The 24,715-nt window shown below is 48.6% G+C and overlaps 2 protein-coding genes, 1 long non-coding RNA gene and 1 other non-coding gene across 7 annotated transcripts in view; 2 read left to right on the top strand and 2 right to left on the bottom strand.

Moving 5' to 3' along the window:
- Positions 1-79: 79 nt before the first annotated feature.
- ern1 (endoplasmic reticulum to nucleus signaling 1) lies at positions 80-18,094 on the bottom strand. 2 transcript variants are annotated; one of them, XM_076986992.1, is made up of 22 exons: positions 17,857-18,094; positions 14,557-14,677; positions 13,446-13,479; positions 13,193-13,265; positions 12,739-12,811; positions 11,248-11,370; positions 10,160-10,261; positions 9,073-9,334; positions 8,436-8,514; positions 7,846-8,011; positions 7,226-7,341; positions 6,935-7,123; positions 5,213-5,456; positions 5,020-5,110; positions 4,721-4,910; positions 4,408-4,507; positions 3,818-4,017; positions 2,752-2,899; positions 2,471-2,598; positions 2,236-2,359; positions 1,735-1,802; positions 80-1,598 (listed from the first exon to the last, which is right to left on the bottom strand). In XM_076986992.1, exons 1-22 carry the CDS (start codon positions 17,929-17,931, stop codon positions 1,248-1,250), a joined length of 3,057 nt encoding a protein of 1,018 aa, XP_076843107.1. In that variant the 5' UTR covers positions 17,932-18,094; the 3' UTR covers positions 80-1,247. The 2 variants fall into 2 exon arrangements, with proteins under 2 accessions (XP_076843107.1, XP_076843113.1); XM_076986998.1 differs by lacking the exons at positions 11,248-11,370; positions 12,739-12,811; positions 13,193-13,265; ... (1 more) ...; positions 14,557-14,677; positions 17,857-18,094 and adding an exon at positions 10,899-11,220.
- A 59-nt stretch (positions 18,095-18,153) lies between these two features.
- Positions 18,154-19,408, top strand: LOC143487816 (uncharacterized). The gene is made up of 4 exons (XR_013124380.1): positions 18,154-18,398; positions 18,526-18,836; positions 19,075-19,121; positions 19,312-19,408. It is a non-coding gene; the product is annotated as an uncharacterized LOC143487816 (long non-coding RNA).
- Positions 19,409-19,439: 31 nt separating this feature from the next.
- Positions 19,440-19,575, top strand: LOC143508993 (small nucleolar RNA SNORA50). The gene has a single exon (XR_013129570.1). It is a non-coding gene; the product is annotated as a small nucleolar RNA SNORA50 (small nucleolar RNA).
- A 149-nt stretch (positions 19,576-19,724) lies between these two features.
- tex2 (testis expressed 2) overlaps positions 19,725-24,715 on the bottom strand; it is a 28,320-nt gene continuing 23,329 nt past the window's right edge. For 2 of the 3 annotated variants that reach the window (XM_076986964.1, XM_076986972.1), the window contains 5 exons: positions 23,724-23,844; positions 22,878-22,988; positions 22,526-22,735; positions 22,177-22,297; positions 19,725-21,645 (listed from right to left, as the gene is read on the bottom strand). In XM_076986964.1, coding sequence (XP_076843079.1) covers positions 21,490-21,645; positions 22,177-22,297; positions 22,526-22,735; positions 22,878-22,988; positions 23,724-23,844 — 719 coding nt within the window. In that variant the 3' untranslated portion in view covers positions 19,725-21,489. The remainder of the gene's footprint in view (positions 21,646-22,176; positions 22,298-22,525; positions 22,736-22,877; positions 22,989-23,723; positions 23,845-24,715) is intronic. The other variant, XM_076986979.1, reaches the window with a different exon arrangement.

Genomic DNA, 24,715 nt, shown 5'->3' with positions numbered 1-24,715 from the left:
GGAGCTCGGAGTTTCGTTTCCCCGCTAATGAAAGTTAGTTCGGCCCAGGTTCACGGATGCGGGCGGGTCCAGACCCACAGCAGATTGAAACGCTTTATTGTGCAGTTTGGGATTGTACAGTGGCAGCTTGTTTCAACGTCAAAGTGTAAAACAAAACAAAACAAGAAAAAAAAACATGTCTCAAATGCAAGGTTAAAAATAATTTCTAAACATATTTATGGCAACAAGTGTGAATTCTCCCATTTAATGCATTTCACATAAGATGGAGTAAATGTCCATAATTAACTCTTAATCTGTGTTTTAAAAAGTGTAAGAGCCAAGAAATCTGACATTTCCTCAACATGTCTGCACTTCTAACTTGATTGAGGCAACTGATGAATCTGTATTTACATGTAAAAACCGGAATCACATGACAGCTAAAATGATACCTTACATAACCGAAAATATCGTCAACCACATTTATACCGTTTTTCAGTCTAATCACAGTGTTCTGCAATTAAACCTCACAGGTTAAATGGGAAACAACTGGTAATAACAAGCCCTGGTAATTACCGCATTTGAAATTGCAATGCATACTGTTGTGTACATTTATCCAGAACAGAAATTCCCTATTAGATACGAGCCAGGTCAACAGCCACAGGCAGCATTAAAGCGTTAGAGGAACACCCTCTCTGACCCCGGCGGGCGAGAGGAGTGCAGTGAGATTTAAAAAGGCACACTGGCCAAGCTGACTGATCACAGATCAAAATATGTACAAAAATATGCACTTAACAGTGAGGACTCTCACCATCATCAACATTGCACAGTAGACGTCCCCTGATCACTTCAAGAGTTCAACAAATAGAGTCTCTGTCTCATTCATGTGCATCACAGTAATCAGCCTTTACAAAAGAGTTCTTAATAAAATGGGGTGTGTGGGAGGGGTGGAGGGGTAATAATAATAATAATAATAATAATAACAGTATAAAAACAAAACTATTAGATGAGAACATCGTGGTCAGAACAACAGGATCAAATCAAGATGTCTTTAAGCCTGGTTTCACCACAACCATTAGGCAGGGCTAAAAAGAGCAATTTTAGCTAAAATGACCGAGTAAGGCACATGAGATGAGTTGGCAGCTCTGGCAATGAAGGAGCCCAAGCACTGCAGGCCTGGACCCCACCACGTCCCAAAGATGCCACCCTGGAATGTGTCCAATCAGAAGAGCCAGCACACGCCCACAAAAGGCGTGTCCAGCGGAGCACATCTATGAGGCGGCGTCCTCCTTCCCGGGCAGGCCCTGGTCTGGGGGCGCGGGACGGGGCGCAGGAGGTGGAGCCAGCTCCGGGACTTCCTGCGGGGTTGTCTGTGGGGACGGGGAGGGGCCCCGCGGGGCCAGGGGAGCCTGCATCTCAGGCTGCGTGTTAGTGGTCCGTGGGAGGAGCTCGGAGCTGTGGTAGTAGGGCTGGAACTGGCGCTCCTGTGCACAGGCACGCATGGCCAGGTGTGTGTGAAGCAGCAGGTGAGGGAAGCGGGAGGTGAAGTAGAAGACAAAGTCGTCTGGAATGGAGCCCAGCGTCTCCTGGACCTCCTCAGGTAATTCCCTGTAGTGGTGCTTCTGTATGGGGACAAAGCAGCTTTGCTCAGTAGGGCACTGAAGGTAGACAATCTAATTGTAGCCTCATTTATATATATATATATATATATATATATATATATATATATATATATATATATATATATAGCAGGCTTGCCTTATTTCTCATGGCACGCAACAGGTCTCGAACGGATCCACCTTTATATGAGCGAAATTTGCGTAGATCTGTAAAAAAGAAAATTCGGAGTTACTGCATCATCACGAACATTCTCCATATATCAAAGGGCAGGAGGTGAACCCAGCTAAAGATTTACATGCACTGTAAATTAGTTCTACATTTACATGCCAACTTACTCACCAGTTTGTGAAGGCGCTCACCAGTTTGTAAAGGCGCTCACCAGTTTGTAAAGGCGCTCACCAGTTTGTAAAGGCGCTCACCAGTTTGTAAAGGCGCTCACCAGTTTGTAAAGGCGCGCACCAGTTTGTAAAGGCGCTCACCAGTTTGTAAGGGCGCGCACCAGTTTGTAAGGGCGCGCACCAGTTTGTAAGGGCGCGCACCAGTTTGTAAAGGCACGCACCAGTTTGTAAAGGCGCGCACCAGTTTGTAAAGGCGCGCACCAGTTTGTAAAGGCACTCACCAGTTTGTAAAGGCACTCACCAGTTTGTAAAGGCACTGTGATGTGTTCCCTCCAGTCTTGTTTCACCACGGCCCGCCCTCCTCTCTCCAGCTGCCTCACGATTGGTCCATCTAGAGGCTCCTTCTCTATTCGGTCACTCACGTCCTATAAAGGTGCGGCAGGAAGTTCAGCCATCGTAGAATGACAGTGGTGAAACTGGACCAGACCAGGTTTGGGGACTTTATGGAGCGGCGACGATGGTGCGGCGAGAAATACCTGGAAGAACTGTAGCTGCTTCTCCAGGCTCCAGAAGAAGGGATGTTTTAGAACCCTCTCCGCTGACGGCCTCTTCTCCGGCTCCATGCTAAGCATCTGCTCAATCAGGTTAATGGCCACGATGTCTTCTGCAAAATACCAAACGGCACAAACATTCAGCACGGTCGCATCACAAAACCAACTGACGTGCTACAGGACGCTGCATGATGGAGCCTCCATCTTGGAACGACTTCTTGCGCTCGTCATGAGGGTCGGGGGTGGGAATGAAAGGGCGTCTTTACCGTGCTTGTCTGGCTGCAGATGTTCCAGTGAATACGCCCCCAGGAGGATGTTGGCCTGGCGCTGCAGTGACTTCCCAAACGGGTGACGGCCCTGCGACACCACGTAATAAAACACGCAGCCAGCGGAGAAAATATCCACCTTGCAGGTCTGCAGTGGAGAAGAGGACGGTGAGGAAGGATGAGTGCCACCATTTCACTGTTCAAATGTTAATGGGGCTATTTGGTTAATGCCAGCTCTGTCAGCCTCGGCATCTTAAACACAAACAATCCTGTGGCCAGTATCTCAATCTAATGGAGGTTGATATGGTTTTAAGAGTGCTGGCTAAATACTGTACTGTATTAATCCAAAGGGACAGGCTAATGACAGAAAGGGTCAAAACTGAGACCAAGCTTTAAGAAGTTATCTAGTACAGATGTTATTGTTTATTACGTTTCTAAAGCTGTACTGTCGTCTCAATTTTTTTTCTTTATTGCAGTTAATTAGGAGAGGAGTGGGGGGGGGGGTGAGATGGTCACAGTTCGCTACTGCTACATGCTATTATTATGAAGTGGCAGTTTATTTCCTGTTTTAAAGTTTAGATGACCTTGAATTAATATGGAGGGGTTTTGTTTTTGTAAATGGGATAAGCTAATGCATTTTGCTCACACAAGGACACACCAGTCTGCACCTGACAGAATTGCAGCCAGCATGGCGTAAAGAGACGAAAGTTTGCCAAGTAAGCAGGATTTAAAATACAAGCTGTCAAATGTCAGTGTGTATTTTGAATGAACTCACACCCGTTTTCTTATTCTACTGGCCACTTCAGTGACCCAGTGAAAGAGGACTTACCTCAGTGTAAGTACCTGTGTGCTAGTGCCCTAGTAACACATGTAGACACTTACTAGCTTTTTAATTAGAATTTACATGCTTCTGCATAGAATAGAACTTTTGAGAAGACATTTTTAGTACAGTATCAGAAAGACTAAAATCCCAGAATTGAAAATCATTTCATAAATTGTATCGTTCTGTATTGTATCGTTTGTATCATTCTGTATCGCACCACCCACAAGCTTGCAGGCCACTCACAGGGTTGTGCATGGCATCCTCACTCAGCACCTCGGGAGCGATCCAGCCCTCAGTGCCGGGCACCCCAGACCTCCTGCTGAAGCTGCGTCTGCCCGCCACCAGCTTCTTACACAGGCCGAAGTCAGATATGAGGGCGCGCACACGTCCGTGGGCGTTGGGCATGGACACCAGGATATTGTGCGGCTTCAGGTCTCTGTGAACTAGAGGAGGGGTGGGGGGCGTGAGCTCGTCTCGAAGAAGAGACCCCAAACTAAGACACCATGCCTGAGGTTCACACCACGTGGGGGTTTCTACCAGTTCCTCTAGCTGTGTTTCATGAGGTGTTTGATTACAATTTTAACTGCATAAAGCACATCCAGACCCAGGGATTAAACTTTGAGGTAGAAACACAGCATTTAAAAAAGGCAGTGTACGGTATTTCACATTTTACAACCTTCCAACAAAGTGCAGTGTGAACCCAGATCAAGAAAGCCTACACCGTAGCTGGTTTATAGTGTCAGTACACATACTGCAGTTCATCACTGTGGTTTATATCAGGAATACCCGTATATACCCATACACTTCAGTCTAGTATTATATATGAGCAGTACCTATATTGAGAGAGTGCAAATGTGCCAGGCCAGACATGGTTTGCTGCAGGAGTGTCGCTGGTTCAAGACCATGACGATCAAAACCCTTCTTCTCCACGTACTGCCAAGAGAAACACAGAAGAGAAAAACGGTTCATCTATGATCCTGGACCGCAGCAGTTTATTAAAGGATCCGGTTATTACATTTGGAAAAGAACTCTACAGATCTCCCAAAAAAGTCTGAGAGGCATGCAATCGCCCTGTACGGAGAGACGTCAGCGTGGAGAGAGGTGCCGTGACGTGGCCCATCAGGGGCGGCCCGAGTGGGCTGGTACCTCTTGCAGGGTGGCGCCACACAGCTCGATGGCGATGTACTGGAACTGCCGGTCGCGCTCGGTGCAGAAGTAGCGGATGACGTTGGGATGCTCGTCCGACTCGCGCAGCAGCTGCACCTCCCGGTCGGCAAAGCTGAAGCACTCGGGGAGGATTCGCTTCACGGCCACGGGGCGGTTGTCAAACTGACCCCTGGACGACATTGGGGGAGGGGGGGGTTTAGGACTTTAGGTTGATGACGACAACCGAGTAGTGCCACAGATTCACTTCAAATCACATCAAAAACTGATTCTTCTCTGACCTGTACACAATAGTTCCCTCGGCGCCGTGCCCAAGAACATTCCGGGGGTTAAACGTGACGTTGCCAACCCGGACAACGTTGGATTCATCCTCTACAAATAACACAAAGTCTGATCAGAGAAAAGCGACGCATCAGACCCATCAGACCCAGCAGCGTCGGAGCCCAGCTCTCCCCGACAGCCCGTCTTCCTCACCTCCCTCCTCTTGCTCAGGGGCGGAGCCTCCCGCCTCCGCCGCCGACAGGTCGGAGTGGTTGGAGGCGCGCGGCGTCCCGTTGGTGGTGCTGTGGTCGGAGCTGTCGGGCCGGGTGCGGACGGCCTCCAGGAAGTCGGGGTCGCCGGGCGGCTGGAACAGCAGCTGCTGGCGCTGCAGGAGATCCAGTTTCTCCTCCATCCGCTGCTGGAACTGCTGGTGTTGGAGCTCCTGCTTCTGCATGCTCTGCACACAGACACAGGAGCACTGACCCGGGGCCAGGGTGACGTCCTAGCCCACGCTGACCGCTACAGCTGGGTGAACGGGGAAAGGGCTGATCCTGGATCAATGGTCTCCTTCTCCCATTGCGCACTGTTGTGGAAAATGCTGAATTCTTACTTTCTAAGACCATATGAGGAAGCTTAAGGTGACCCTTGGGGTCAAGGGACTAGACAGAGGGGGAAAAGACAGGAATGGAGACATGATCCAGACAGAAGACATGATCCAGACAGAAGACCTGTGCCCGTCAAGAGCGAGTCTCCCTAGGAGTGCAGAGTTTATGTGCTTAAGTAGGCTTTACTGGTACTAGCATATGTCTCGTCTGTGTCCGTAAATGGTATGACTTTGTAACACACAACCAGCCCATAAGGTATATAAAGACTGGCATGGTGATGAATAAACTAGAATGATTTTGGTGAAGTAACCATTCTGCGTGCATGTGTTGCTTTCACTGACTGACACTCTCCGAGCTCGAAACTCTTCTTACAGAGAGACCCTGGTTGTTGTGACGGAGAAATTCCACGACCCAGATGGGACCTCCTGAGTGAAGATCTGGCTCTTCAGAGGGTACTACACCAGCGAGGTTTTTACGAATTATTAAGGCAGGTGTGAATTATTTTTAGACACCTGTTGTGCTGCAAACGTAGAAAATATCCACAGTTCGTGGATCAAAATAAGGAAGAGATCAGGGCGGCCGATACTAAGACAGGCTAGTGTAGCATCATAAAACCTGTCACAGCGAGGCTGAGCTGAGTGCTCATGGTGACGACCGTACTAGCGTAAGGGGATAATTACACGAGACAGTGTCATTATTCGCTAGGGAACATCGTAGCGGTACGTGGAGAAATAGGCACCCAGCACAGGAATTCAAGACGAGTGCAGTATAAATACAGGCCGAAATTATAACTTGGTATCTCGGTAAGAACGGGAAAATGGGGAACATGAATACAAAATTAGATAAGAGGAAATCTAAAAGATGCCGCAGTGAAATAAGGCTGAGGAGGGAGGATAAAGAGAGCCACAGGTGTCCGATTCGGATGTGAATCACAGCAGAACGGGTTGGGCCGGTTCTGTGGGGCCCGCTGCTCTGAGACTGCCTCTGAAAAGTCGGGCAGAGCTCTTGCAGTAAGTGCTTTGCTCAGCTCTGTTAAGCACAGAGGTTGCTAGGCAACGAGGCCAGATCACAAGCAATGCTTGGCAACGATGCGGCTAGCTAACGGAAAACATGGACGCAAGAGGAACAATGCAGCTTCTTAAACGGCAACAGAGGACAAAGCGCTAATGTCACCAAACACACCAGGGCCAACCCGGGTCATCAAGTCTTTCAGAACAAAGTTAATCCAGCCAGAAGTACACTCGCGAAACAGAACCTCCTGTGGATATCACCTCGTCATTAAAACCAAGACCTCATCTGTCTACGGCAGGGACGGGAGTGGTTGTGGTACCTTGGGGTAGGTGATGATGAAGGCCACCCAGCCAGCCAGGAGGAAGGTGCTGAAGATGATGGTGGCCATGTCTTTGAGCATGCTGTCCACGGGGGCCTCGGTGCGAGGCGTGCGGGCGGCCGTCTCCTGGAGGGACCGGACGGGAGGAGGGGCGGGGCTTTTGTCCTCCATACCGCTGTCGTTCACCTTCTGACTCAGGAGACAAACAGATTGTGGCGGTTCGGCCGTGTCAGCTGGCGCTAGCGTGTCAGCTGGCGCGCACACACACGTGTGCGTCAACACAACGCTCACCTCTTCCATAGACTTCTCCGTGGTAGGGGGGATGACGTTGCTCTGTGGGCGGGGAATGCTTTCCGGAAATTTCTCAAGAATCTTATTATGAGCCTGGGGAGGAGTCTCGTGATGACCTGGAAGAGAAACATCAAACACATTCACAAGGGTGCTTTTCACTTTTGTGTACGTTCAGTGCAGATGTTCTATTTACACACACACACACACACACACACACACACACACACACACACACACACACACACACACACACACACACACACACACACACACACACACACACACACACACACACACACACACCATAAACTTCTAGAGCAACACATTGGTTGATTAAATAAAAACCATTACATGCTGCTTACATGCATTATTAAATGCATGCACAGATTCAAACTCTCATATTACAAATAACTAAAAACCAAACACTGCATGAGCTAATCCACTAGGGGGCAGCACACGCTTATTTTAGTTTAGGTCTGTACGTTTTGGAGGCAGACATCTTTCCAAGTTCCAAGCCGTGTAAATGACTGACATAACCAAGACATTGCAGTAACCATACAGTAGTGGAAGGAACAGATCAGGAGAGAAGTGGCCCAGATGTGGTCCTCACTAGGACATACCAACAAGGAGGATGTAGTTCCTCATGTTGTTAATGGCCCTGTGCTCACTCAGGGCAGCGCTGAACTTCACACTAGTGCTGGGCGTGATGACGCACTCTTGCTCCTCCTCCACAGAGGACGTCGTCCTTTCAGGACCCTCCAGCATGGGGGAGGTACTGCCCCGGGGCTGAGAGACGCAGGGACGCATGTGGAGAGACAGAGAGACGGACAGGGACACGAGGAGACACAGACAAGACAGACAGAGACAGGATTCAACAAGTGGACTGAGACGGCATCATCATCATATGCGGAACACACCTCACATGCCTGTTCATGACTAGCGGTCTTGCACTGACAAAAACAACCTACGGCACTGCAATGTGCTCCATTACAAGATCTCTTCACCATCAGGGCCTGGTGAAGTGGACCAGGGACATTTAGAACCCCCCCCATGGGGTCATCGCCCGCCTGGCACCCTCCAACGGCTGCACAGAGTCCGACTGGCGCAGAGCCAGCATGTCAAGCTGGTCACCACGTAGAGGTCACCCCGACACGGAGCGCCAGGCCAGAGGCACCCTCTCCTCCCCTCCCCGAGGCCGTGCGGTACTCACCACAACAGTCACGCCGTCGTGCACCAGGGAGAGGGAGGCGTAGAGGCTGGTGGAGTACCTGCCTACGTACAGGGTGGACCTGTGGTAACAGAGACAAAACCACACACACCTTCTCAGTCTGGCGTCTGGAACTCTCTACGGGAAATGACTCGTCTGTTCAATTAACACGAAACAGTTTGTACTTTTCCAGGGAAACAAAGCAAAAAAAAAAAAAAAAAAACCCCTCAAAGGGTTTCATGTCAAAAATGTCTAAAGGCAGCTGTAGATGCTGCTTCTGTAGATGGTTGTAACTGTGGAACACCTGCGAGTATCAACCTCCTGTAATCGCCTCCAAACACCATTAAACAAATGCGTGTCTTTGATCTCAGCGTACAGAGGCACTGGGTTTGCCCTGAAGCACATTTACATTCTCAGTGATTAGTGTTCCTGTCTTCCGTATTAGATAAAGTAAATAAATAAAGAATCCATCATGTAGGAATGTGGCGCAGTGCTTGAACGGGTAAACGCGGTGTTGCATCCAGAAACCACGAGTGACAGAGCAACAGCCTCAAATTTACGAGGGGTTAGAAAACAGGGAAAAGACTCTGGAGACGCACGAGCTGGAGGGTGAGGGTGGTGGTGGTGGTGGCCCACTTACGTCAGCTTGTCCCCGGGCTTCCTCTCGCGGGGGAAGGGGTACCTCCACTGCGTGATGCGCCCGCCCTGGCCAGACGTGAAGGTGAGGTACTGCAGCGTCTCCGCCGCCACGTTGGTGTGCGCCACCTTACGCAGGGCCTCCTGCTGCCAGATGTAGACGGCCACCACGGGGGAGTTGTAGTTCTGCGCCCACAAAATGGCGCCCGACTCGCTGTCCACGGTCACCACCAGGCCGTCGCCGTTGGATACGAAGTGCGCCATCTCTGGAGGGGCGGAGACGTGGGAAACTGTACGTTCTACGCTACACTCACAGAGGGATTAGCTAGCTTAGAGAAAAGCATTTTGTAGCATAATTGTAGTTCTTGTTCGTCTTGTTCAGGCGGATTCCTTTATATCACACTTTAAGGTAATTTTTAAAGCACTTTAAAGTAAGTTGTGTCCTGTTCTGAGAATACTGTGCTAACAGGCTAGTTAGTTACCATTGCAGTGGACAGCAATACGGTTTAAGCAAGATTAAGGAGGTCACACCAATTATTCCAAGTGTGTGTAAGTGGTGGAGTTTGGAGATCTTCCTATTTGTCCATACCTTTGCTTTATCAACACTAGCCTGGCCATCCATGACCACTGCAGCGAACATAAAGAACGCAGCCAGGGGGCTTTCTGGTCGAATTAGCCTTAAAATAGAACGGTATCTGATAACAGGAACTATACAGCCACCAGGAAAGTCACACCACGATAGAGAACAAGTGTACTTGGACATTTTGTTCCTTTGTTTCGAAGTTTCAAGTTTGCAGGTATATAGGTAGTGAAAGACTGGCATAACCTACCATTACGTCAAAGGCTTACAGCTCCTTTGAAATGTGCTTGCCACAAGAGCAAACATAATAAAGAAAAAATATTCTATAACTGGTGTAACTTGTCTTTAAAAGGTAGTTCAGAATCTCATCTGAGCAGAACATTTTTGAATGTCCTCAGAGAGAAGTCACGGCTGTGCTAATATCAGAACTGGAGGGCCGTCTGAGCAGTTTGGCCACACACACACCGCGGGTGTGAGATGAGGGGGTGGAGGTGCGGAGAGATGAACCCACTGTGGTTGGTGTCGTCATCGGGCAGGGTGGAGGCGTAGTCCGAGTAGGTGGCGTTCCAGCGCAGCTCTCGGCTCTTGGTGTCGTACATGGTGATGGTGTACTCTGGAGGAGCAACAGGACGAAGCACAAATCACCACAATGGTGAACACCGTGCACAAGAGGAAGAGACAGAACAGACCACTCGTTTATTAGACAAGACTGGTGGGAAACGCAACCCTGAGGTTATTTAATCTTTGTTTTATTGTCATTTGTTGATGTGTGCATCCTTCTGGATATAATGGTGGCATACAGAACATACAGAAATAAACGAATGCCATAGCGCGTCCTCCTATCAAAGTGGCCATGGGGGTTTCACATCAGCCGCAAAATGCAAATGCATCTTGGCCATTATGAGAATGCACAGTGTGGCCAAACGGTGCAGCACGGTGGACAATAGGGGCTGTTTGTCTGATCTCAGGAAGACACGTGATGAGGTTTATGGCTGCATGTTGAGGGAGGGGTGAAGCTGCCCGGGTACAGCCCTCACCTGCACGGCCCGGGTACAGCCCTCACCTGCGCGGCCCGGGTACAGCCCTCACCTGCGCGGCCCGGGTACAGCCCTCACCTGCGCGGCCACAGGTACAGCCCTCACCTGCGCGGCCACAGGTACAGCCCTCACCTGCGCGGCCACAGGTACAGCCCTCACCTGCGCGGCCACAGGTACAGCCCTCACCTGCGCGGCCACAGGTACAGCCCTCACCTGTGCGGCCCAGGTACAGCCCTCACCTGCGCGGCCACAGGTACAGCCCTCACCTGCGCGGCCACAGGTACAGCCCTCACCTGCGCGGCCACAGGTACAGCCCTCACCTGCGCGGCCACAGGTACAGCCCTCACCTGCGCGGCCACAGGTACAGCCCTCACCTGCGTGGCCACAGGTACAGCCCTCACCTGTGCGGCCACAGGTACAGCCCTCACCTGTGCGGCCCAGGTACAGCCCTCACCTGTGCGGCCACAGGTACAGCCCTCACCTGCGCGGCCACAGGTACAGCCCTCACCTGCGCGGCCACAGGTACAGCCCTCACCTGCGCGGCCACACGTACAACACTCACCTGTGCGGCCCAGGTACAGCAAGGAGGAGGACGGACACAGCATCTCGGCGAAGGACGAGGTGAGGGTCTGCTGCTTCACTCCCGTCAGCAGGTCCACCACGTACCACACGTCCTGCTTCTTACCTGCAGGCCCACGGGAAAAGCAGCGGTGTCGTCACTTGTGTACCTGGTGTGGAGCAGCGCTGGCTACAAAAACCAAACGCCACTTTACAAAAAGCTGCGCATGTCCTCACTGCTGAACTTGATGGTGCAAACACGTTTTTGTAGAGGTGCTAAATCGACTCGGGAGGAAGCCCCCCCCCCCCCCCCCCCCCCCCCCCCCCATGTGCTAAGTGCTTCTGTCAAGTCGGCCCAAAGTGCTCAACCAAGCGAGTGATAAATCAACAACGTCTGTTCGGTCTGGTTCCAACCACCCACCACATGGGTCTCAGCTGTCTTAGCCGAGGTTCAGCTAGACATATTCCTGCCCACATGCAAACCACACCAGAGAAGAACACTTTCGGAACTGCAAAACATCTGACCCGAGATGAACATGAATATGAACAGTACGCCGAGTGTTTATGTGAACATGAAACTGATGAGTCAAACCAGGTGACTTCCTGTGGTTGCCATGGTGCATTTCACTGAGGTACGATCAAAACTGCAAAGCACATCTTACATATTTAACCCTCTGATAATCCACAATGACACCTAACAAGTAATGGGATTAAATCACTGGTCTTCCTGAAACAAAAATGCCATCTAATCTACCTACATCCCACCTGCATGGCTATCAATCACTGGGCAGGGCAAATATATATGGGACAATAAACACATACATAATATGAACTAGCTGAATTATCGTGAACTACCCTGAAGTGCCCACATGGTCTCTCTCTGACTGACAGTAGAGTTAAGGAGCTGAGCTCTACTGACCCAGGGAGGTCAAAGGAACAATTGGAAGAGCAAAGCCTGTGGTCTCTTGAGTTTATTTAGTTTATTTAGTTGAAGGACAACAGCAAGAGATTTGGGTGGGTCACTCGTCAGTTTCTTAGAATAATCAACCTGTGTTGAGAACAATGCTTGAGACAGAGGAAGGTGGAAAAACAGCTGTCTGAGGTCGGAAGTCGAACGCTGTGGCCAGATGTGTAGCGGAGGAAATGCAGTTGCCAACGCGACCCAGGCACCAACACTCCCACCTGGGTCAAGATCTACCGAGATCAGCGGTGCAATGTCACCCTTCACGCTCACTTTAACAGTCTTTCAGCAGCGATTAGGTGCCAACAAGGTGTGTTAGAAATGGAGTAATTTTGGTTCCAAAGAAAGCTGTAGTGATACTAATGAGAACTTGGAGCTCCACAGTCAGGGAGACTATGAGCTATTCATGTGTGGTCAGAAGAATGTTTCTCCTCAGAAGTCAGGGACCTATGAGCTATTCATGTGTGGTCAGAAGAATGTTTCTCCTCAGAAGTCCTTGTAAACCCCTGTGAGGAGCGTGTTTGAAGCTCTTACCCATGTAAAGGACTCCATCAGGACTGCGGCAGGGCGAAGCTTGGACAAGCTCGGGGATAGTGAAGGGTAATTTCTGTAACGACACCGACAACACCCGATTACATCAGCTGTCCGTGACACCACACAACCAAACCACTTCCACCATCCAGGAGCATCTCAACAAAAACAGCTTCCTCATCTGGAGGAGAAATGGCCGCCCACCGTGTGGGTGTTGTGGCTTGGGTGTCTATTTTCAGAACAGAAACGGTAAAGCTAATCTTTGCTGCCCACCAACACTGACTGGGCGTCATAGTCTTGTTTTTTTTTACTTTGACTGCTGAAATTATGCAAGAAAACCAAGCAGGTTCTCCAAGGTCACCACGCCCACGCTCTGCAGCGGGCGAGACCGGCGGGTCGGCCTTCCCGCAGGAGACAGAAGCCACGCTGCTTCATGAACGTTCTCCCTCTCCCTCACCGTCAGGCCCTCGTTGTTCTTTCCTCCGAGAGAATACAGGCTGCCGTCGTTGGGGTCCGGCAGGAACGCGGGTCTGCGAAGGGAGAGAGAGCGGCGTGAGCTTTTCTTCTACCCGGCGAGGGATCAAAGTGATCGCGGCTGTTTTTTGTTGTGTGAAATCAGTAGAAGTGTGCGGACGTGACGGTGCGACGCTGCGGGCAGGAAGAGTCGTGCTAGCTCAGCAGAACGTCGGGTTCCTGTTTTTGCTACTCACTCTGCCATGTGGGTCGGCACTTGAAGAACAGGATCTGCGAGAAGGAGGAGATAATGCTTAAGTGACACGTGAAAACAAAAGAGCGCCGTCGCGCTAGAATGTGAATCTGCGGCCACACAACGAGCTGGAACCGAACCGCAGGTCGGCAAACCCAGCACGTTGACCCACCGAGCGCCGAGATCCATGTTCTGATCCTAGAGTTGACAGAAAAATAAGACAAATGGCAAAATAACTTTGTTTGGCCAGTCTTGGGGTCAGTCATCTTCTAGTGGTTTCTACCCAAAAACGTAAACAGCTGCATTAACTCTTCACTGTGAGCTTATACTTGTTTATGTTAATACCCCACACCCCAAATATTTGAATTTCCTCTACACTGCACCAGAGGGGGAACCGCGGCCTGATCCAGTAACCGCCTGTGCAAACACTCTTCCGAGCACACGGCATGCTGATAACGCTTCGCTACTACTGGGCAAACAACCGGCTGGTCATAACTCCACTACACAAGGTCGGTCCCCAACGGCTTCCTGAAACCACGCCCTTCTTTCAAGCTCTTCTGTCTACACGTTACGCACACGCTCTTCAAGATCAGGACCTGCTGAGCCAGCACATCGGGTTACCCAGCCCACCGTGGTGACAACGGGCCGGAAACACCCGGTGCTCCTCCTGCTAAGAATATTGAGAAAAGCTTGCCGGGTTCTTATTGGAGCTCGTGGGTGAGGCGGGTGGTCGCAAGGAGGGGGTGGAGGTGTCGGGCCTGACTCGACTTCACCCACCAACTGGCCTTGACAATGGTGCACCGTCTGTGTCCTCTGAGTGGGTTAACGTTCACCCGTGAGCACGTGCGTGGCATAAACACTCGTGACGGCTCTGAAGAGCCCTGCAGCGAGCATCTTCTGCCATTAGCGTCCTTAACCCTGTGCTGTGTTTAGACGGGTGGGGCAAAAACCTCCCTTTAGGAACTGAAACGCTGTTTTCACTAACTGGATAGATTCAGCACGCTGAACGACTAGTGCGATTCTCACTAGGACAACACCAGCCATCGGGTGACCAGTTCTGGTGCCGGGCAGCCCCGAGCCAAGAAGTTTGGAGGGGAGGTCAAGGCTTTGCTCACCTTCCTTAAGCGTCCACTTGATGGAGCCCGAGCGCTTGTTGACGGCGTGAAGACTGCCGTCCAGCGTGGAGATGAAGAGCAGGCTCTCGGGCAGAGACACTGTGTTGGCGCTGCACAAACCCTGTGGGGGGGGGGGGGACCAACCAGTTACATACGCCATACAGAACCATGACAAACATGAGTGACAGCGGTTACTGCAAGTGAAACGACAACCCGCCACAACACAACTTTGCTAACCACAAGTAACAGCATGATAAACACTAAATGAAGTGATCTAGCATTAGTTGGGCTCCCTCATGCCATTAGGAGAGATAGCAGTGACTACTACTACCAGCGCGCGCGCGCACACACACACACACACACACACAACGCTAGTCTAAACCGACATCAAAAGCCTTTAATATACGTCATCAGCCTTGGGGTACAAAGCTTTAGGAAACCACAGGAATCGACTTCTATGAACCCCAACAAGACTAAGAGGGCGTAGCCAAGGTGGTAGCCCAAGGGTAGGCCCAAAGTGTGTGTACGTCAGGGAGCACATTAGCTGCTTCAGGCATCGATGGCTACAGTTCTGGTAAAACTAAAGCAGAGCGACTCAGAGACGATCACAGCCCACGTGCTGCGTGGGCCGAACAGCTCTCGGTTCCATGTGGATGTCAATCTTTCCAAGGCCTGTCAGTGCTCTCTCTGGGGTAGAGAACACGGGCCCACATGGAGAAGCTCGGCCATGGCCAAAGAATAAACACGAGGGAATATCTGCCATTTTGGGGCATCTGTTAGTCAAGAGAAGAAAATTCATCAGAGTTGAAGAAGAAAGTAAAAAGAATAAAGGGAGGAAAGAAAAAAGAAACTAGAATGAATGAAAAGATGAGAAAGACACACACCCAGCCAGATGAGTGAGTGTGTTGTATCCATAGAAACACGACACTGTAGCAGACAAGTTCTCATACCAGATCTCATTTTCGTCATGCTACCTGTGACCCATTAGCCTGCACTTGTTAGTAGTAACACTGGATGTTCAGGTCCAGGATGTCTTCAAGAGACGTAAGAAAGTTCCGAGGCTGCTAGCAATAAAGAATGCTGGAACACAACTTCTGGCCCAAGGATCAGGTTCCTCTTTGTTCCTGCTGATCTTACTCATAATAGGACCAAAAAAAGGAGTGAACCAGAAACAATGAATGAAGGGACGTGTTCTGCTGAACTACAGCCAGCTTCCACCGTGTTCTCACCGCTGGTGGACGACTCTGGTCCAGAGAGTAGTCACCAGGGAGGGCATGTTTCCCTCTTCTCCACCCCTCTGCACTTCTGCAAATTCTCCCACCCCTTGTCCAGTGAAGAGAAGTAGAGAGAGAGAGAGAGAGAGAGAGAGAGAGAGAGAGAGAGAGCAGCTCACCCCCCTCCTTCCTCTCCCTCCCAACCGAAAACACCAAGCAAGCTCTCAGTTTCTGGGGAAGACAGAAGTGTGCAGGTGTCTCCAAACCCTCCAGTTTTGCCAGGTGCCCCAGCTAAGCGCCTTGGCTAACCCATAATTGTCGGTCTGCCTCTTTGCAGGCTGGTGTCTGCACAAGTGGAAATGAAAGTGTCTCATTGCTTTGATATCCATGGAATGTTTTTCGACAGATCAAGCTGACATTGCATAACCTCATGGCGTAATACTGTACATGCTGACAAGCATTGAATAACTTTTTTTTCTGGCAGAGCCTTTACAATGTAATAGTACAAGCCCTTTCCCCACATGGTGTGTTCACCCCATAATTTTAAAACACTGGTTGTCTGCTGTAGGCCTTACACAGCAGGCTATGTGATTAGCCGGCTCCGCCTCCTGAAAGAGGGCGGGTACTCCAGTGTTTACCCGGCATCCTCCTAAACCATACTGATGCACGTCTCCCGAGATGTAAAGTACCACTGGTGTAAGTACAGTGGTCAGACACTTTTAGAAGGCCCAACCCGGCCCCTCTGGAGCCACACAGAGAACTACAAAAATGGGAACTGGAAAACACATTAATATAAGAGTTGAAGTACAGAACTAGAGCTGTGTACAAGCTCACACTCTGCTTCAGCAGGTGGAGATAACCATCACTGTGTGTTAGGGTGATGGCCAGCACATTGTAAACGATGTGCTTTGGAGGAAGCACTTTAACTCCGTGAGCTTGTACTTGTTTGTGTTAATGCCCCACACCCCACATGTTTGAAGACTTCAAAATGCATACGATTAAAAAACAATTAGCACAAAAATAACAGAAAAAGAGAAGTAAATATATGAGAAGTAAAAACATGTACCCCAAGACCAAGTCATATCCTCCAGCCTACCTAAAGCTGTTAGACACAAATATATACAAAAGGAAGGTGAAATATTATTTGTGAATTCATTTGGATATTTGTATTCCACATAAAGAATAACGCTTTTTATTGACTGTGGAAAATAATGGAAACAATGGGGCCTAGTATTAGATCAACAGGGTCAGGCCAGCCTTCATAATACGGCCTACGTCTCTCTCGCTGGTCTCACACTCTGTCTGCACAAACACATTAACTTGTGATAAGACTTGGTACATAGACCTCGACGTAATCTATTGACTTTAGGAAACGGGAGCCATATACGCCGACCCTCTTCTTATGCGTGGCCATGCACCGACTTGTTCCACAAAACACATGCATATTCAAGAAACATTCAGAAAGAGTTTGTCCCGATACAGTCCACAGGGAAGAAACTTTTCCATTATGAGCTCACAGGGCAACAAGATATGAGGAACATGTATTCACACAGTACAACACAGTGAAGACGACACACATTAGATGACAGATCATATCTAGCGTTGACATTAGAAGCACCGATGGAGGGCAGTCATGAAATTACACACCTCCATTTACTAGAAGGTATTACTATATTAAGGCATTTAAAACCCACATATCCAGCATGGGGCTGGATTAATGACACAGGTTAAGTGCATTAAGGCTCGATAATATGGTAAAGAAAACGATATTAGTTATCTACACCAGTTATCTAGTCAGCTTCACTGGACTGGTTATACTGGGAGAAGACTAAACCTGGCACACATCCCTTTCTAGGACGTTACACACATAAACCAGTTATACACGGTGGGCCAGGCTCGGCCAGGTGGGTCTCCAGTGTGACTTGTTTCCAGACCGGAGTACACAGTGCCCATGTGGGGCCAGCTGTGACCCGTGTGGGGGTAGTTAAAGCCCGGCAGTTACCCCAGGGTGTGTGTTTGTACCCCATACACCCCGCGCATGCGCACAAGTGACAGTTGTGTGAGATTACAGTCAACACATACGTACCGTCAACGGCGGAGCGCCGAAAAACGTCGCAAAGATGCACCACACCAGCGCCCTGCTACACACGCCCCAGGCCATCGTCGAAAAGGCGAACACACGTTCACATAAAGCGCGAAGGGTCCAAAAATACGCGGCGAATTGTTTCTGAAACAGTAGCTAAACGCTTTCCATGCCGTCCGGTCGCCACTCGCCAGCTGTAGCAGACACACATCTCCTGCTTCCGACACGGAGCGATATGCGCATGCGCGTAAACGTCGAAGAGGGAAGGGGGCGGGGGCGGGCTGTGAAAATCACGTCACTTCCGCCGAGACCGGAAAACGACGGGCTAGCGGTCCTTAACAGGAAGGAGAGGCGCTCGTCTACACGAGACCGATAAGAGTCACCGACGACATGGCTACGATCATGTGCCTAAGCTGCATTTTCAAATACTTATCTTGTACTTGCCGCGCGTTATATGTTACGTAGTGTATATTAGGAATTTCAGGGTGTACTTCTAAAATGTAAATCTAAAACGTGAATTCTTCAACCAGGAGGTCACGCCACACGTAAGTAGATTACAGGAATAAGCTGACTAACTAAAGTATTTACCTTTTATGACACTATTTTAAGGAACTTTTAAAAACCGTCTTATATAAGTACTTGTGTATTTGAACGTGCATACATCCATTTTAGGATGTCAAAACGCGCCTTCGTGGACTGCGTGGCACCGGTGTTACGGTCAATTCTGTTCCCCCAAAACCGCGCATGCGCGAAATTTAAAGGCAACTTAATAGTAGTTTTAAGATTTTTTTTTTTTATCCGACGCATTAAATCTAGCTAGCAAGCAAGCTGACTAAAACAGACAAATGCTGAAAAAGTAGCGTAAACAACTAAATATCCGCGGTTTTGGCGGAACGGGGGACTGAATTGACCGTAACACCGACACGTGCTCGAAGTGTGGGAATCGGAGGAGGCTTCGTGCGACGCAGCGGCACGTTGTGAAGGTATTTTCTGCTAAATAAACGATTGCCCTTCATTAATAACGATAAACATGTTTCTTCCCCTCAATTTAGGCGTTGTGTGAATCGAGACTGTTTGGCTGAGCCAGTATTTTATTAGGCGTGTATGTTAGCTAGTTGGAGAAAATTCTGATGAACTGTGAAGCAAGACTTGAGTGACAAGACCAAACCTCTAAAAGAACTCTTGAACGAAAAGGTTCACATTTCTCATTTTTTACTACAGGAATATCTGCCCAACCTATGAGGGAGAATAGACTTTTTAAAAGGCTGGTAAGTTGCAAAAAACGTCCAACTTGTCAAGCTTGGTCTGAAGTGATGTGGCTAATGCGTTAGACTTCTGATTAACAGTGAAGTCAGTTTCAGTGACTGATCAGACCTAATTGCAGCATTAACAACTGTGTTGTAATAAATTGGTCGTTATTAAAATTGTCACTACTTTTTTTTTTTTTTGTCGTCACAGGGTTAGCTGAACCTTCAGATACGGGAGAGTGTGGAGTCCATGAATTCAAGATGGCCCAAGGTTGTCCATGCAAAAATAAATAAACCATAGCTCCGTATGTTTGGTCTCGTGTCGTTTGTGCTGTTTGGTGGCACTGTCTTTGAACCTTTGCAGCCTTCTCCGTGGCTTCACAGGCCAAGCTACAGTGCAAAATCAAAGGTTTGTTATAACTGGGGCCTCTTGGCTTTTCATCCCAAGTTGCTCTTTTAAAAGCAAACTACACTAATTTCCCATACATGTGCATACAGTTTGGGGGTGGGGGTCCCTGTCCTCTGCAGACCTGACCCAACTCAGGAGGGGCTTGGGATGTGCTGAATGGACTACTAAAGTGGTGTGTTTAGGAAAACGAGCTCAGAGAACTTTACACAGTCAAGTAATTTTAACAAAATCTGTTTATAGATCCCCACACACAATCATTGTCACAGTATGGATAAACAATCATCTAAACATTCACAAAGTGCAAAGGAAATGATGCGCGATTGGCTAACAGAAGCACACAGATCATTTCACATTGGCTGAGGTTACACAAACAATGGCACAAATAGTGTATGTTGAAATTAGATTGATTATCTTTGTAAAGAAGTCTGGGCACTTCTGCCTTTTGTTGAAATGAAAAATGTAAATATATGAGCATTAGGTACTTCAGAACTTTACAGCGGTAAGTTAAAACTTGTCCTGTTATGTCCCATTTCACTAGCTGTTTGGTTGATGTTACTGCGGATCAAGAACCTCAAGTCTATATTGATTAGATTATTTGTAGATCTATAGATGTTTGTTCTGTATCAGCACTGCACCTGAGACACTAGCGTTCCTCAACTCTTAATCTGACTGCACCCTTGTGGTCTTAGATGCTTTGGGTGGAGAAACTAAAGACGACTGGTTTGAGGACGTCCACGTCATCCGTATGTATTAGGAATCGTCTGAAATGGTTGAATTGAATTTACTATTGAATAAAAAGGCTTAACCCCAAATTTTGATGTATCTGTTTTTTCCCCCCCTTTTTAGATCATGTGTAAGATGCTGATTCCAATTATATAGACAAAAACTTAAATAAGGAAATGTTTTGCACATTCAGATGGCTTCTCCATATTGCACAATGACAAAAAAAACATTAAAGGCAGAGTATTGTGTAGAATTCTATTCCTGACGCACTCTGTGTGGCGTCTTTTCCTGCTAGTACCATGGCAAATGCACTCAAGGTCCTTCGAAAGCATCTTCATCATACCCACTACATTATCCAGCAAGGATAGGGCCACTTCTGGTTGGGGGGGGACAGTGTTGGCTGGTGTCCTTCAGCACAGTGAAATTGATCTAATTGCATAATCAGATGTCACGTATATGCCTCAGACAGCAAATGGCAAAGGTTGGCAAAGATACATAGCTGCATGAACCTGGCTATGTCTGACAAAGCACATCTGCACTGGAAGCAAACAGCTTTTGACGAGAATTGTGTACACGAACCAGTAAACGTCACTTCTTGGCAAAGGATTTGATGTAAAATGTTGTTTTGACTTAATAATTTATATAATTGAGATGCCAGTGTGGCTTGGTCTCAAACAATATTCTCTTTTATTCTAAACTGGACACACTAAATTAGGACCCTTTGAGGAATACAATTTATGTATCAAATGCCAGCTAACATCAGAAAGACACTCCTAAGACTAAATGATGTCGACACGGCAGGTGAGGCAGGTACACATGTTCTCAAACTAACGGCCATGGCAGATCTTGCTGGCTGGCACATACCTGGCCTGAACCGGAGCGAGACTGCCATCCTACCCTGCAAATGAATGAGGTAAAGCACTGAAGTAGACGTTGCCCGAGACTTGCAGAAGGACAGAGCTTGTAGCAGAGAGGAGGCTGAAAGCTCGGCTGTTTGCTGCAGCTGCCATCTTTTCTGTTCTTCGTGTCATGACTATGTTTCAATTTCAAAAGAAATTCCAAAACACTGTTGAAAGCGCATCTGTGCATAAAGTGTTATTCAACATGACCTCATTCATTTGTTTGTCCGTGAAAAAATGCATTATTAACATGCATTTAGACTTCTTTCCAACTGTAGCATCTCATCTCCGTTTGGGAAAGGTAAAGATAAGTGCACTGCTGGGACTCTGATACTGTTCGCGTCTCTTTGAGGAGCTTTCACAGGTCACCTGTAGAGTCTTCCACATCCAAGGGCTCCATGTCCTTATAGGTATCAGTTGTCATAGAAACCAAGCTCACACTGGATCTCGTGTCCATGGCTGAGTGCATGATGGGAAGCCAAATATCATCCATGTTCGGCATGACGAGTATTTTCTGTGGCAGGTAACAGAAGCAACAGTCAGACCAAGATACCGACAGGTGTAATCCAAGCTGTACAGAACAGACATGCCCCTCCTCCAATGATTGGTGGTTAATTTTAGCAGGAGGCTTATGCTATGCCGAATCACACTGATTGTCAGTTTAAATCTTTGGGAACAATGACATAAATGACGCACTGAAGTTGCAGCTGACCTCTGTGTTGAGGTCAAGTCTGAGCTGACCCCCTTCTACCTTTGAATCCAATTCAAGCACATGTCCAACTCAATTTACATTTATGGCAATTAGCAGACACTCTTATCCAGAGCGAATTTAGCTGAGCATCCGTGCTCTAATATAACAAGATAACACACCAGAGCTGATGGGATTAAATAATACCATGTTAGAACACGGCACACTGAATAATGTTATGGTATTAATCTAAAGTATATGTTGCCAAACCATTGGGTCCAGCACAGAGCAGTAATGTCCCAGTCCAGGTTCAGGTTGATCACCAGGTGGTAAAAATGAGCTCTTACTGCAACACACCTGAAACTCCTGATCCAGTTTCTTCTCGATCCAGTCAGTCACATGGGCGAGTGTCACCTCCCTCTCTCCAAGCTTTGGCCGGGCTTTCAGCTCCAGGTGAGGGGGCCTTCTGAAGCCATACCTGGACAACAAACCAGCGCCTGATAGATAGATATACATGGTAGCTTTGCTATCCAGGTTTAGTAGTCTGGGATTATGTTATATATACCCCACACAACCAGCAGAGGGCATAGTAATAACGTGTTAAACTCGTTAAACAGGTGAGAATCAATGAAGATTGGCAAACTGTGCTTTAATGTAGATGTACAATATCCTGTCTGTAGGAGGGGGGGGGGGGGGTGGAATATACCATAGCCTGTCTGTAGGGGGCGGTGGAATGTTGACAGCCAGCGTGCCTTGGCACTCTTGTATTTCTACAGTCAGGAGCAGAGGGGTGTTAGACACCTCCTCCATTTTCTTCTTGATGAACTCTGTCTCTGTGGCTTTCTGGAAGTACTTCGATTTGGCAATCTTGTCCACAAAGCGCATGATCTTGCTTGGCCGGTGACCCCCGACGTAGCTGCAGGGTGGGGGGCAGGGACAGGCAGTCCATGATTCAGCAACACTGGACTCATTTATTTAGCTCCACCCAGATGTGCCCTGACCATGTCGAGAGCTCTCCTCTGGCAGACGTCAAGGGGAACGCCCCCCCGTACACTCACCCCTCCACGCCGGGCACTTCGGGCACCTCTGCCGGGTCCTCTTCATCTGACGACCCCGCGCTGGACGACTCCTCATCACTGTCCGCCAGGCAGTATGTGCGGGGTCTGCACCTAACACACACCACACACCTTCCCTCTTATACCTCCATTAACGCTTCATATGAGAGGACGAAAAAGGATATTGAACAAAGGGTAGTAAGCGTAGCAGAAACCCGGAATCATTAATATGTGCTTGAGGGGGGCGAGTACTGGTGTTGAAGCTTCTCCAGTGGTGCAGTAGTTAGACAGTAACATGGCAAGTTGCCGTGGCTATACTGAAGTAATGAATGGCAGCTGTGAAGCTCGCCTGGTGAGGGTTGAGATGAAACAGATCTGATAGAGATTGCAGGAGACAAGCAAGGAGCCAGACTCAACTCACCAATAACACACCATGGGTCCACAGACGGTTGATTCCACATAGAGTAGAGAATAGAGAGACAGAGAGAGAGAGACAGCGTAGAGAGGTGTGTAGAGAAAGAGAAACGTGCAAAAAAAGAGCACAAGACAGACTAACAGATTAGCTTACTAAAGCAGGGAGATGCATGGGGGGAAACAAAAACTTTTTTCGTGTTTTCTACACTGATCAGTCGGTTTCCGGCTGCAAAGACGTGCAGGGTCAACACGTCAGGCTAAAATGAAGCAGTGGAAAATTCAGTGCACGTTACTGACCTTCTCGCCGTCTCTCCGGTTCGCACATACGTAACGCAGTCACTCGATAAGTATACGTCTAATGCATCGTGACGTGGCATGAACTAAAACCACGGCAGCCTCCTCCATGCGTACGCGTGCGGTGGGCGGCACCCTCACCCTTCCTTCGCTGCCTCCCCACAGACCTCTCCTTCCTTCCCCAGCCTGGCCAGGTTCATCTTGGTCTCCAGGGTCATTAGAAAAGAACCGGTGTACGAGATCTCCAAGTCGAACCACAGGCCTGTGCAGGAAGAGAAACGAGATGATGCCGTTACACTTGTCTGAGCACATCCAAGCTCTGGGGACCCGGATCAATGTAATGCAGTTACTTTAAATTTAACATAAATGCATATTACTTTAATCACTTTAACCCTTTTAAAAAACATAACAGCAACAGGACACATTGAAATAGGACCATGGAAAGCTTAGACATGGACTCAACAAATGAGGTAAGTTTGCATGAGCAGTCAGGCACAGTATATGCACTTGATAATGACAATAGTGACTGAGAAAAGTATCAGTACTACAGGGAGGCAGGCCAGAGGTGTCACGCGTGAATACAGTTGGAGAAAAAACTACTGGAAATAGTGGAGTGTAACCTGGATGCATTTCACAGTGAGTTTATCAGAAAGACGGTGTGTGTCTTCAGGATGGCGATTGTGAGCAGACGGATGTATATGTAAAATATCACAGTCCAGATCAGTCGCAGTTAATCTAGCGGTAGATCCACCAGACATCTCGGCATTCTGAGAACTTTTCACATGACACATCAAATGGCTCACGGCATGAACAGGTCAAAGCTGGAGACTCCTGCTGTCACGGTGACTGCCACCTGCTGCCTAGAAACCTGACTGCGGAAGCTGGTGAGCCGACTATGCGGCCGGGACGTGATCAATGGCGTTACCAAGGACATGATCAATGACGTTACCAAGGACATTATCAATGACGTTACCAAGGATGTGATCAATGACGTTACCAAGGACGTCATCAATGACGTTACCAAGGACGTCATCAATGACGTTACCAAGGACGTCATCAATGACGTTACCAAGGACATCATTAATGACGTTACCAAGGACGTGATCAATGACGTTACCAAGGACGTCATCAAT

This window comes from Brachyhypopomus gauderio, chromosome 2 (genome assembly GCF_052324685.1).
Source record: "Brachyhypopomus gauderio isolate BG-103 chromosome 2, BGAUD_0.2, whole genome shotgun sequence".
Taxonomy (NCBI): Eukaryota; Metazoa; Chordata; class Actinopteri; order Gymnotiformes; family Hypopomidae; genus Brachyhypopomus; species Brachyhypopomus gauderio.
This window is presented reverse-complemented; position numbering and strand designations above follow the sequence as displayed.